The following is a 12,695-nucleotide window of genomic DNA, read 5'->3' on the forward strand; positions in this document are numbered from 1 at the left end:
GTATCCCAGCGGTTGAGCTGCAGATACAGCTGCTTTTGCATTCTGTGTTGAAAATAATGGGGCCATAGAGCACGGCATAATTTGAACCCACTGGGAGCTTTGCCCTTTTGGCTTTTGCTTTACCATTTCAGAATGATATTGACTCAATGAGGTTCTCTCATGAAACATTGTATCCTTCCACAAAAGTAATGAGCCACCACCCATCAGCTCATTAAGATAGCTAGGAAAATATTTCCTGTGATACAAGAACAGATGAAGCATGGGGCCTCGCCACAGAAATCATGTCATGCCACAGATACCACTACATGTATTGCTGAAAAAAATAGGGCAGAATTTAAAACATGTGATCCTTAACAAATATTAAAGCTCAGCTTTTTTGGGTTTTTTTTTAATGGATTAAGAGATAAGGCAAATTCACTTCCTTGGTACACTTCCTATGAACTGCAGGAAGGATGTTCTAAGTGAACGTACTACCTCCTCGGGAAATTTTTTTTTCCCCCCGAATATAGTTGCTAATATTAAACAGTCAATATCAAAACCTGCTGTAAGTTATCTCCTCTTGGTTCTCTATCACAGAAAGATCACCTGAAAGTCAGCTTGGAAAATCTGTGGACCTTCATATTTTCTTCAGTGACTATTTAAAAAAAAATGGTGATTTTATTTGGTGAATCTAAAAGTATCCAATCCAACTTTACAAAACACTTAAGCCAAAACACTGTATACTTTAAAGAGGAATATTTTCAGTGAACATATTCAAAAAGCTTTTTAAAGTTTTTACTGGGTTGGATTCTGGCCAGACAAGACTTTCCCTTCAGTGTCCACCAAATAAAATATAATGATTTGGATGCAAAGAGATACTTGGCATAACCTACTATATGAAACCAAGTGGCATGGTCAATAATGTGAACAGCAGATATGGACCTGCATTATGGTCACTTTGTGTGATATATCTCACTCACTTCAAATGCCTAAAGCCCAGACAGCCGTATCTGCTCGTCACGCTAGACTTTCTTTATAGCCAGTGGAGAGGAACAGGCCCTCCTACAGTAAAAACCGTCTGGCTTCACTGAGACACCTTCTCCAGTATGAGATGCACTGACCTTTGGAACAGCCTTTTTCATTCCACTGTTCACAAACAGCACCGAGGGCAATTAGCTCAGCCTGAAACATCATTCAGCTGCCTAAGGCAGACAGATCCCACCTTGAGTTAAATCTGACAGTGAAATTAAGAATTCCTCTGGCCTTTGGGAATGAAGAACTCGTACAAAGTGTACGTGAGGCAAAGGCAATTGCAAGCATGGACAGACAAGCAGCCACATTACCCTTAAACCAAGTAAATCATACCCTGCTATAGGTGTAGCTAGTGCAGGCTCCAAAATCAGTACCAGAAGTTGATTAAATGCTCCTCAGTTTGCCTGCACTGAGCTCTGAACTGGTGCTGTTACACCGCTATCATTACCTAGGCTACTTGTTTTAAAATTAGTCAGGATACCCAGACTGTGTACATATACCTTTAAATGCAAGCCATGTGAAGGTACGGCAATAAAAACAGAATTCCGTCAAGTGTTCCAGAAACACCCCACCATGATTGCACAGCTGTGAAAACATTAGTCTAAGGAATAAACTAGGAGAAGGTAAAACCATGAAAAGATTATCTGGAACAATTTGCCAGTGTTTTTATGCTCCGTAAATCTACTTGTAAAAGCTTTGTCTGAAACCCCATGAAAATAATACCCCTTGAAAAAATGTAAGTGCTGTTCAGGCATAGATAGGTTGAGATCATTGCTAAATGCTTGGTTTGTTGGGGGTTTTTTTTAAGTTACATGCCACTTCCTGGGGAAGCGTTACTGGAGCTGTGCAAAAACCTCTTTTCTGCATAAATCCTTCCATTGCTGCTAAATGAAGCCTAATCAGTAGAGTCATCTCCCTGCTGCCAGTGGTTTATTCATGGCTGATAGCCTGACTCATCAACTCTCCCGTTGAAGGCTGGTTTTACAATGAAGGCTTTTATTCAAGAAGATGAAGGGAAGAAAATTCTAACAATTCCCTCTCTGGGATTAGTAACCATTTTTGAAATGGCACTGCACCCAATATTTTCTTGTAGGAAATGCCCTGGTTCAGGAAAGCCTGTATCATAGGAGGTGATTTAACACCTTTGAAAGAAAAAGACTGACTAGTGAGTTAGTTTTCTCATAGTCTTAGTCAGAGAAAATAACGCTGCTTATGTATAGATACATCTTGTGGCTTGTATAGACACCTGGGCCTAACATACGAGCGCTAATACAGGTTTTTCAAAATAAGGTTCTGCTGTAAGGAAACCACTAAACAATGGCATCCCAAGGAATAAAACTGTGGCATGAAAGTAAGTGTGTTGCTTCTGTGACCACAGCTGTGATATTACATTTCTGTCACAGGACTGTACAGTCTTTAACAGAAAGAAGGACAAGACCCGTGCTCCAGTCAAAATTAAATGACCCCACGACATTTACAGAGGTCTTGGTAGGTTGTTTAGTAAAAGTGTTGTGGTAGTCTTCATGGTATAATAGTGTAAGAGGAGTAAGATTTTCTGGGAAGTTATTTTCTGGCAAGAAAGCAAGATGGGGTTTTTTAGCCACCTTAATCCCTCATGAGCTATTAGATATAGAATCTGGCACACTTTAGTGATGCCAAGCTAAGGATTCTCAGAGTGCTGACAGATGCTCTGTCAGGAGGCACTTGTATTGACGCTATTTAAGTTTAAACAAATAAGTAGTAAGGTGTCAGAGGAGCAAGAAGGCAAAATTGGAGAGGATCACATTAGATACGAAGACACCCCACATGGTTCAGAAAGAACCAATATTTGTAATTGCTTAATTTGACTTTTTTGTTTTGTTTTGCTTTGGTTTTTAGCAAATCTGTGTTTGCTACAACAGGAGGGCTCAAATGCTGTGGACATGGAGTTTGAGAGCAGCTGATTTTCGTGAGCATCACATGTGTGTGTATAGGCTACTACTGGCCATGATTCAGGTTTTCCCCTATGCATTTTATAATTATTCAAACATCTCTAAAGTTGTTACTAACCAAACCATTCTTTAAAAAAAAAAAAATAATACTGGTCCAAAGTGACAATGATTTTTCAGGTTGTTTTTTTTTTTAATCTGGAAAAATTGTCAACAAGCTGTAATAACATATAAATATATAAAAGTTTCACTTGGACACTTATAAGAATCAAGTGTCTGAGCCATGAAATGAGAATAGGTTGGGCAATGCACTGAAATTTATCTTCTGGAGTACTATCTGGAGTATCTACAGGAAGAAAGACCTTCAGTCATTACCAATTAAAAAAAGGACTGATAATATGCCATCAGGAAGATAAAACCCCATGATTTTGATCTAGAACTTTCTGTTCCCATCCGCCTCCTCTAATTTAATCTTTTCTTGTCCTTTTCTGTCTCACATGCGTTGTTGTTTTGCCACTGCTTTTGCTGGCTCAGCATACACAGCACAAGGCAAGCAAGTGCTCCTTCTGTCTAATCAAAGGGCAGGTACAAAACCATTTACTAAATGGTTAACAGACAGTTTTTTCTCAAGACACCACTGCAATCTTACTTGAGGCTAGCAGGCCTGTTATCCCCATTTTGTAAGAGTAGAAGGCCAAGAAAATAAACTGTTAAGGAAAAACTTTGATCTGAGGATCATTTCAAGCAGCAACTCAATACATGTAGTGGACTTGTTCTTTTCCTTTAGGGAATCAATGCTAAACCCTTTCAAAGCCTCTGTGCGTGGTAAGAGTTGAGCTAAAGTCTAAGAAAGGTAAGACCTAGCTGTTTTTCTTTCACAGGAGCTGTCTCTTTTTCCGTGCTGGTATATGATACGTTCAGCACAATGCAGCAGTGTGGGGGGAAAATAAGAAATAAGATTTGGCAAGGCGTACTCACCACAACTCAAATTGTTTTCTGCTTTCAGTGCTGAAGTTGGAATACTCCAGAATTCATTTTCCCAGTCTACAATGTTTCCTTTCACATCACAGCTGAGGTTGGCCAGTGTTTGCACATTCATGGTGAAATTCCAGAGGCGGAAGTTGTAAATGTCCCCATTTAGAGAGCTCATTTCATTGCTGTTAGAGCCCAGCACCAGCCTCCCGTTTCCAGGGATAACTTTGTGAAGGATACCCTGACAGTAAACTATACGATAGGTGCTTTTGGCATATATACCAATACTGCCCGAGAAGCTATCCCCTACGACACAGAGCTGCTGAAAGTTTCCCGTGAAAAACTCTGCATCTGGGGGCAATGCATTCTCAAGCGTGCACTGCGTGCCTGACATGGACAGAAAATAGCCTTTTGTGGTCTTCCCAAAGCTGAAGTATTCTGTCGACAATGCATCGGTGTAGGAGAAAACCTTCCAGTCGTCATTGTCATCACTACTGCCCTTGGTTGCTTCAAAGCACAGTGTAAACTGGCTAAGGTCTGGCACTGAGACAGTCTCTGCCACGGACACGACGTCGACGTCGGGAACCTGGGGAATGATGACTTTCTGATTCCTCAGAGACACAGCGACTAGAACCAAGAGCAGATAAATAAATTAACCAAAAAATAAATTCATACAGAAATAAAGGCAGACTGGCAGCAGGGGTTAAAGTAACATGCATTAAGTGAAACATTCATCAGGTGGTTTTTATCACTGTAATAGCACACATGAAGGGGAATTTGGCTTGGGAGTGCCCTCAGCTGAAAATATGCAGAGGTCCTTTTCAACGGCATGGAGAATGCTACCCTACACACAGTTAACAACCCTTCAAGTTGCATTAAGAGCAATATTAGGACACATTACCTACTAACTTCCAACCCTGCCTCAGCTCACTTTATAAAAATTACTACTCATTCATCTAGTAAGGATGCACTAGGCAATGGAATAAACCAGTTATTTGAAAAACACAGTATGACTTGCTTTTAAGATATACTATTTTAATTACTTGTCTGCATGACTGCATTACACCAAAGAAGTTCAGGCCTTGCTTCTTTTAAATATCGCAATAGAAGAAAGCCCCCATTACATTCCTTGGCAAACTGAAGCCTTTTGTTCCTGAATTCAGCTAATGGGTTTCTGCAAAGCATTAGGCATCAGGCATCTTCTCATTTTGTCCCCAGCAGCCTTTTGGTTGAATACTGCAATCGTGTGTTCAGGAATATTTCTATCCAAGCTGTCCACTGATTGCTAATATTTGGGACAGCAGTTTTGGATTTTGCACAAGTATCTAGAAATGGCTAGTCCTCTTGTAAATACGCACTGCAGTAAGGGTATTTAGGCATGAGCAGAATTACTCTGTCTCTAGTCATTATTAAGCATTCTCATTGGCACTGGCAAAGTGGCAGTCATCAAATGTGAAAAACAGTATCACATGGCATATGCTTTTTCTCCATGAGTATATTAACAATAACTCTGTTCACTCTGCTTTGGAGAATGCTATTTTTCAAAATAAAACGTCAATATGCTCTGTTTTATTGGCACATTTATGGCAGCAAAATTCTTCTAGCATATTTCTCCACAGAAACAAGTTCCAGGTTATCAGTCATACAAAGGTATTGAGGTCAACAAGACCAGATTGCAGCAGCCCTCAGTTCTACTTCTGTCCCCGCAGTTCTGTGGCAGATCACATCTGTAGCAAAAGTCTGCAACCTCCTCTACACATTTTCACAGTGCATACACTGTTTTTTGCTACGCCTGAAGAATAACTGCCACAGTAGTGAATCCTTAGTCTCACCTGGGACTTTTAAGTGATGCTACAACACATACATTAATTACTACACCTGTTCCATTCTGAGAATGAAATAAAACCCTTTCAATTCGAGACATGTGAGGGAAGGGCGACTGTCATGCCACGCTCAGGAAAGGAGACAGATATATAGGGTATAAGGATTCTGTGCAGTCTGTGGCATTGCAATTTCCCTTTGCTAGCTGCTTGCAGAGACTCTGAGCTCCAAGCTACCGTATTTAGATATACGCAAGGACATAATTTGACCAAGAAATTATATAGTAAAACAACATACAAGCATTGCGCATTATCTGCCAACCCAGCAACTGGAGAATGGGAGGGAAGAGAAAAAAATACTGGGCTTTTATAGTTACTGGATTTACTTCATAGATTTTTTTTCTTCCCAAGGGCAAAAGTATGTTGTAACAATTTTGTAGATACAAAATGTGTTCGACTCTCCATTGAAAACAGGGGCATTTTTTTCGTGCATGAATTATACTGTAAGCCTCTTTATGTAACATGGTAAAAAGTTTCAGAAGTATAAGGGTTCAGGACTTGCAAAAGAAGAAAGCCCATTCATATGAGCACTGTCCAGGCTGTGTTAGGGTGGTCTGGAGACTTATGGACCACCTGGTCACATTTAAACAGTATAGGAAGAGAAATAAACAGGGAGGACGTTGCTCCGGTACTGAACACGTCTACTCAACGCTGCTCTACTCATCTGACAGATTTAGCCACTGGCACCTTCCCCGTACAGTGAAAGGACAGAACTGACAAGTATTTTGTCCATGTGGAGAAAACAGAATCCTGCCATCAACATTAAGTACAGATCTCTTTCCTGATTGCTGTTGCACAGCCAGTCATCCTACTAATGAACTTCAGATGTTAGTGTTGGAGAAACTGGTTATTCTCTGAGGAAGAATATACATATATTCTTGGAATATTCATCCAAGTGTTCAGACTACTTTCAGAATGATGCTAAATTCTTTCTGTTAGGAAGATAACTGGATTACAATGAACAGAGGGGGTTTTGGACACATTGCTATTTACTCATGAAGAACATACAAGAGCCTTGGCAGCCCGGACGCAGCAGGAGTGACCAGAAACAGGCAGCTCGCTGTTCTGAGATCCACATTGGCTTTTACAGGAGCGCTGGGATGACATGAAGCTCACCTCTGCTGCTTTTCAGAGCCCCTAGCTTGCATTGCGGCTCACTGTCTCACATCCTACACCCCTTTACACATAAGCAAGCCAGGAGTCCCTAGATTGCGTTTTACAAACCTTTGCAGGGAAAACTGCTTTCCTGCTAGTTGATGGGCTTTTCAGCATGGTTTGGTGCTTGAGTGGTGGCTTCTGCTGGTCCTAGCTTCACTGCTTTCACCTGCCCTTTCACTGATGCTGGAAGAAATGCATCAGCTTAAATGAGGTCTGCAAGTGTCTGTATACCAAATGCCTGTTTGAGAGTTTTTTGTTGCTACTGCACTGAATTGTGCTTTTAATCTGGGCTACTGCAGTACTACTCAACTGTGTGCCAATTTTACATGACATTGTTTCAAGCGTTTCTGTACTAAGAGGCCTGTTGGCTCTCCTTCCTCTCCTGTTGATGACTGGGTGACTTCTGCTCACCAGTGGAGATATTACTTATGCAGATAACTAGAAAATCGTTCTAACATGCCAGCTCTTCAGCTGGTGTAAATTGCCATAATTCCCCTAAGACTAGGAAAGCTGCGTTCATTTACTGCAGTTGAGGATACGTCCCATCCATCTGCAGCTGGATATGTTTTAGGAGGCGACAAGCAGAAAAGCCAACGTTTGTGTGGGTGGCCAACTTGTTACAGATAATAGGACGTGCTCTGTGAAACTCCGTTTGAAACTGCTCTGACTTAACATCGAGCAGTCACATAAAAGCTGTTCTATTCTCAGCTAATTCCCTCCCAAAACTAACTCACTCTTATATTTGTCTTTCCCCACATGTATTTTGTCTTGTGTACATATTGTATATTAGGACGTACCATTAACGTCCTTTTAAATGCCATTTCTAGATAGCAAATTGCTGTGTGTCTTCGAACAGCCCTTTAATTTCCAACTTTGCATTACTTTGTGAAACTTGAAATTGAACAAACTACTTAATTTTATCATTTAGGTATGATAATTTCTGAGATATGAAAGAAAATATGAATACAACACTGTTACCCTCGCTCTGGGTAAAATTAATGATTTTGCCCAGGTATCATGTTCGTAGTAGTAACAATGGTGTCAGCTTGAGAAAGGAGCTTTAAAATTCCATTGGGGATCTGAAGTGAGGGGGTGTGCAATCTCTCTGATAGCTTTGGGAACTCTTTGCAAGGACAGGAGAGCGTAGCACTGACATCAGCTGTGCAGATGCCTCGTAATTTCAGCGTGTGTGTGCACTGATGTTCTATAGTCTACATGTTTTTAGAACTTGAAAGGAAAGCAGTATGTTATCATCCCTTTACCAAGCCCCTTTTCTGTAGCCATTGCCACGTTAAACATTGCCGTGATCTTTGTCTGTAACTGTCTTCTGAACCCAAGGCAATTGCACAACTGAGGGCAATAAGCAGAATATAGTTATAATTTACCCTAGATGCATGCAGCCAGCTATCATGGCATCCATAATCAAAATCAATATGTCAGGCGACAGTTACAGATTTGGAGTAATGAAACAAAGTTCAGCGGCCTTAGTCTAGATGCTTAACAGCGAGCCTTAACACAGAGTTTCTGAACTAATACGTATGTGAAATATTAAAATATAAGCCACTGGTGAAGGTCACCGATACCTTTACTCACACTGGGGAGTAGTCGTCTTATTCAAAATGAAAGGATATCTTCCAAGACTATTTAATTTTAATGGTGCTATGTTCATATATGAGGTACTATTCAATTTGGCACGGAGGTAATATTTTTACTTTCATAAAAATACATTACCTATAGATCTAAAAACACAAATGGTTCTCTGACTGTGTCTGTGGACCTTTCCTCTCCTCCTCACTGAGCACATCTGAGGGCAATATTGCATCCTTTTATTCCAATTGTAAGTCATTATATCCCTTATAGTCCTACTTAAACATTAAAATATTAAAGAGGAATAAAGAAATAAATAATTTTGCATAATCTGATTGCATATAATTTTTTATGATCCGCTTGATTTTACAGCTTCTTAAAATACAACAAAAGCTGCTATTTTCAAATAGAGAAACCCTTCAGAAAATTTGCTTCCACTTTCAGAAGAGAACAGGTTCTCCTAGAATTATTACTACTTCCATTTTGTCAGCATGAAAGGATGTGAGCAGAAAGAAGTATTTTTCGCTCCTCTATATGATGTTACTTTTTTTCTTTTCAGAACTGCACACAAATTTTGCTGGCATAATCAGGACTACTTTTGTTTTATGATCCCTGAGGGTTACTATCTTAATTATTTTAAAATATGTGTAGTAAATATTAAAAAAAAAAAAACCCCAAACACAAGGAAAATGTGCTCATGTCTGAAAAGATAACTGCAAACCTATCTGCTCTGTGTCTACAGCAGCCAGCCAACCAACAGAACATAAGTGTAGCGCAATAATATAAATGCTTAATGCGATACTAGTATTCAGTCTAAGGTGTGTGACTTCAACTAAAAGAAAGCCAACTGAGAGCACGCTACTGTAAACTATAACCCTGAGGTGGAATGAATGGCAAGTAGCATATGGGGTCTGTGAGCAATCATCCTAACACCCTCCGTTACCTCACTGCCCTTTGCTGTCATGTGAGAGCAACTCCTAATTAATGCTTTAAACAACGAAAGAAACACCAGTCAAGCTATTTGTACTCTTATCTGCCAGGGGAAAAAGCATGGCTGGTTTTTTTGCAGTTGTTAGGCTTTTTAAAATCTAAGCATTGCTAAGTATTTAAGGAAGGGAAAGAATGGTCAAGGCACTGGAACAAAAGGTAGCCATTCTGCAATGCCAGTTCATCCCTGGGAGTTTGCTCTAGAGGCTGGAAGAAGCCCGGAGAAGTTCTGCCTTCTGCACAAACTCCTCCCCCGCTGTTGGGCGTTTCACTGGGCCGGAGGTCTGGGCTGGCTTCATGTCTGGCTCAGCTAAGTTCCCTCTCATGTTCTCCTTTAGGTTTCTATGTCCCCCTGCAGGTATGCTGACCTGAAGGGCAGGTGTCCTGCTTCCAAACCCACCAGCAGGGAGAGGCACTGTTAGGTCTAAAATCTTTGCATGTGAAAAGTTTTCCTGGCGCGCTTGATGTCATGTCCCAGAATAAAATAATTTCTTTTCATGCAGATAAAAACAAATTATTTAAAAAAACATACAACTGAACTCTGCAGTTTTACCCTGCAGCCTCCAGATCCTTTCCCTTCTCATGGAGGACTTGATTCCTTTTGGAAGCATCATTCTAATCCTTATAGGACATTTCCTTCTAACATCTGTCAGAGGGATGAAATGCTTTGGGTTTACTTACTTCGTACATAGCTGGCATTAAAACCTTTCTTTTGGATACTGAAGTCGCTCTTAAATGACACGATCATTTCATTTCCGGTAGAGTTATAGGATAATCCTTTGGCAGTGATGCCACAAAGGTTCATTGGGCTTTCTCCATTGTCTAATGTCAGTGAGTCATAAATGCAGCCTGGAGCTTCTTCAATGTCAAAGTCAATAAATGTTAGCTGTATGATGAATCCATGAGGTGCTCGGATGATCCACTTGCATGCTTGGCTGTTGGGGTAATCACTGGGGAAGCACGGAGAAGTGAAAACTCCAGAGGGGTCAGTTAGCACGATCCTACAGTCGTAGCATCCATGAGCTGGCAATAGAAACAGAGAAAGGCTGGAGGTCACAAAGAGAGGCAACTTAACAGGAAAGTAATTGTCAACACAAAACCTAAATGTATTTCTATACAGAAAAACATGAACAGAGATGGGAGACAGGAAGGCAGAAAAAGGCCTGGTTTTCCAGTAGGCAAAATGCTGGAGGAATAGCACAGCAAAAGAGTATTTTACATAAGAAGTCCTATGCACAAGAAATATAAATTATACCACTAAATATTCATTTGTGCACACAATATGTACCTGCTATGTATAGTGACCTGAAAAAGGCAAAGTGAAAGCAACATTTTTCAGAAAACAATTCAGAAAGGCAAATGAATTCTTCAGCTGCAACTGCTAACAAGATGACTGGTATCATTTACATTTTTTGGCTGCTGGTCTGATGCTGACTGGTGGCAATTCCAGCAGCTCTGTGCCATGCTATTGTTTCCAGTGGAATGCCCCTGGAATGCAGCAGCACAAGAGATGGGTTGAAGAGAGGCAGCAGCAGCGGCTCGACAGGGCTCTGGAAGGTTTGTCACCAGCATTTCCAGCCAAGGCTCTCCACATCACCCAGAAGGGCAGCAGTGAGCTACTGGCCTTTGAATCAACAGCAGATTACTGCATTCGTCCCATGCTGACTCAGCTCCATTGACATATTTGTGGCAGTCAGGCTCCAAGAAATTCTTCGCCTATTCTTCATACTCCTTTGCTCACCTGCTGTGCTTATCCACGAGAATTCCAGGCCCAGCTAGTCCCCAGGGTTGCGTTTCTTGTTTGGTTTACATTTGCTCGTTTATCGTATATGTACATAGTGTATTATATAATTACCGTGAACTCCCTGCTGCTAAAATCTGTAACAGTTTGCCAAAGCAGCGCTGAACAAACTAGGTGGGAACTGAATATCACCAATAGATAACCAAAGAAAGTAACAGGCATATTTATGCTGAATTTGCAAATATTTCATTAGGCCACAGTCCTGCATCAAGTACTACAAGGACAAAAAAAAAAAAAAATAGGACAATGTGAACATGCATTATTAGTTGCCCAAGCTAAAAGCAACTAAAAAACTTGTCAAGTATAATTTACACATGGAGCAGCTATAAAATCGGAATAAATGCAACAAAATTCTCTAAAGAGCCCTTGATGTTTCCTTCCCCTGCTTGGGTCCTGACACTGTTCAGTCACGTTCAAATGGTGCTTGGCCTGGGCAAATGGACCCTGACTTTGTGAAGAGGCATGGCAAAAACCACAGCAGTTTAGATCTGCAGGGAGAACTGTGAGGTGTCTTTTACAGGGTTTTTATAACTTTAATTTGCAAATCACAAGTTCATATAGCCCCAAATAGGTAAAAGAAACTAATAATTAGTTGGCCTCTCAGAGCCAAATACAGGTTGGTTACATTAGAAAAGATCACTGGAATGATTATTTGTTCAGATAAGAAACAAAGATTTTCTGAAAGATTTGCAAGCAGCTTTGGGAAGAAGTGGCACTCATGACACTGGAAAACTTGATCTCCACAGTACAAACAGGAGCCTGTCCACTCTTAATTTCTCTGCAAATCTTTACAGTCAGAGGACTACGCTCACCTGCCCTGAATCCCTGCTGTTCCATTTATTAACCAGAGAGGGAATAGTTACTTTGGAGTATGGTGACTATAAATCCTGCAGTTGTACGGGCAGATGATGGTTTCATCCAGTGGATTTTGCACAGATAGGTATCAGTTTTCAGAGAACCACCCTAGACTGAGAGGAGGAACAGGAAAAGCACACTCTAAGCCAGAAGCTGCTACAGTCTCGTAGTCCAGGGCGAGTGAGCCTCTACAGGGCAGAGCAGCTGTAAGACGGCCCTGGCTGGAGCTGCCTCCAGCTGGGAGGCTCAGTGATTCACGCTCCTGCCTTCGCCATTGCTAGGGGCTGAGGATTTGGCAGCACGCCGCACCCACTCTCCTACCCATTCCTGCCAGAGAAATAAATGACAGAGCTCTATCTGGGCAGTTGAGGGCTTTCCCTGTGCACCCAGATGGACCTGAAGCCAGGGACTAAGCTGTTACGTGTCGTAAATAGATATAGGAACATGGGTGTTACGGTACACTCATTCAGCCTTGGACCCCTAAAGTAAATCTTAAGTGCACTATAAAACACTGCT

At 41.0% G+C, this 12,695-nt stretch overlaps 1 protein-coding gene across 2 annotated transcripts in view; it reads right to left on the reverse strand.

Moving 5' to 3' along the window:
- Window positions 1–12,695, reverse strand: part of ADGRG6 (adhesion G protein-coupled receptor G6) — a 106,027-nt gene that overhangs the window by 58,120 nt on the left and 35,212 nt on the right. For both annotated transcript variants that reach the window (XM_009644313.2, XM_035899802.1), the window contains exons 2-3: window positions 10,205–10,546; window positions 3,918–4,538 (exon numbers count right to left, since the gene is read on the reverse strand). In XM_009644313.2, the coding sequence (XP_009642608.1) occupies window positions 3,918–4,538; window positions 10,205–10,546 (963 nt within the window). The remainder of the gene's footprint in view (window positions 1–3,917; window positions 4,539–10,204; window positions 10,547–12,695) is intronic.

The sequence above is a fragment of the Egretta garzetta genome, unplaced genomic scaffold (genome assembly GCF_000687185.1).
Source record: "Egretta garzetta isolate BGI_Z169 unplaced genomic scaffold, ASM68718v1 scaffold397, whole genome shotgun sequence".
In the NCBI taxonomy this organism is placed as follows: Eukaryota; Metazoa; Chordata; class Aves; order Pelecaniformes; family Ardeidae; genus Egretta; species Egretta garzetta.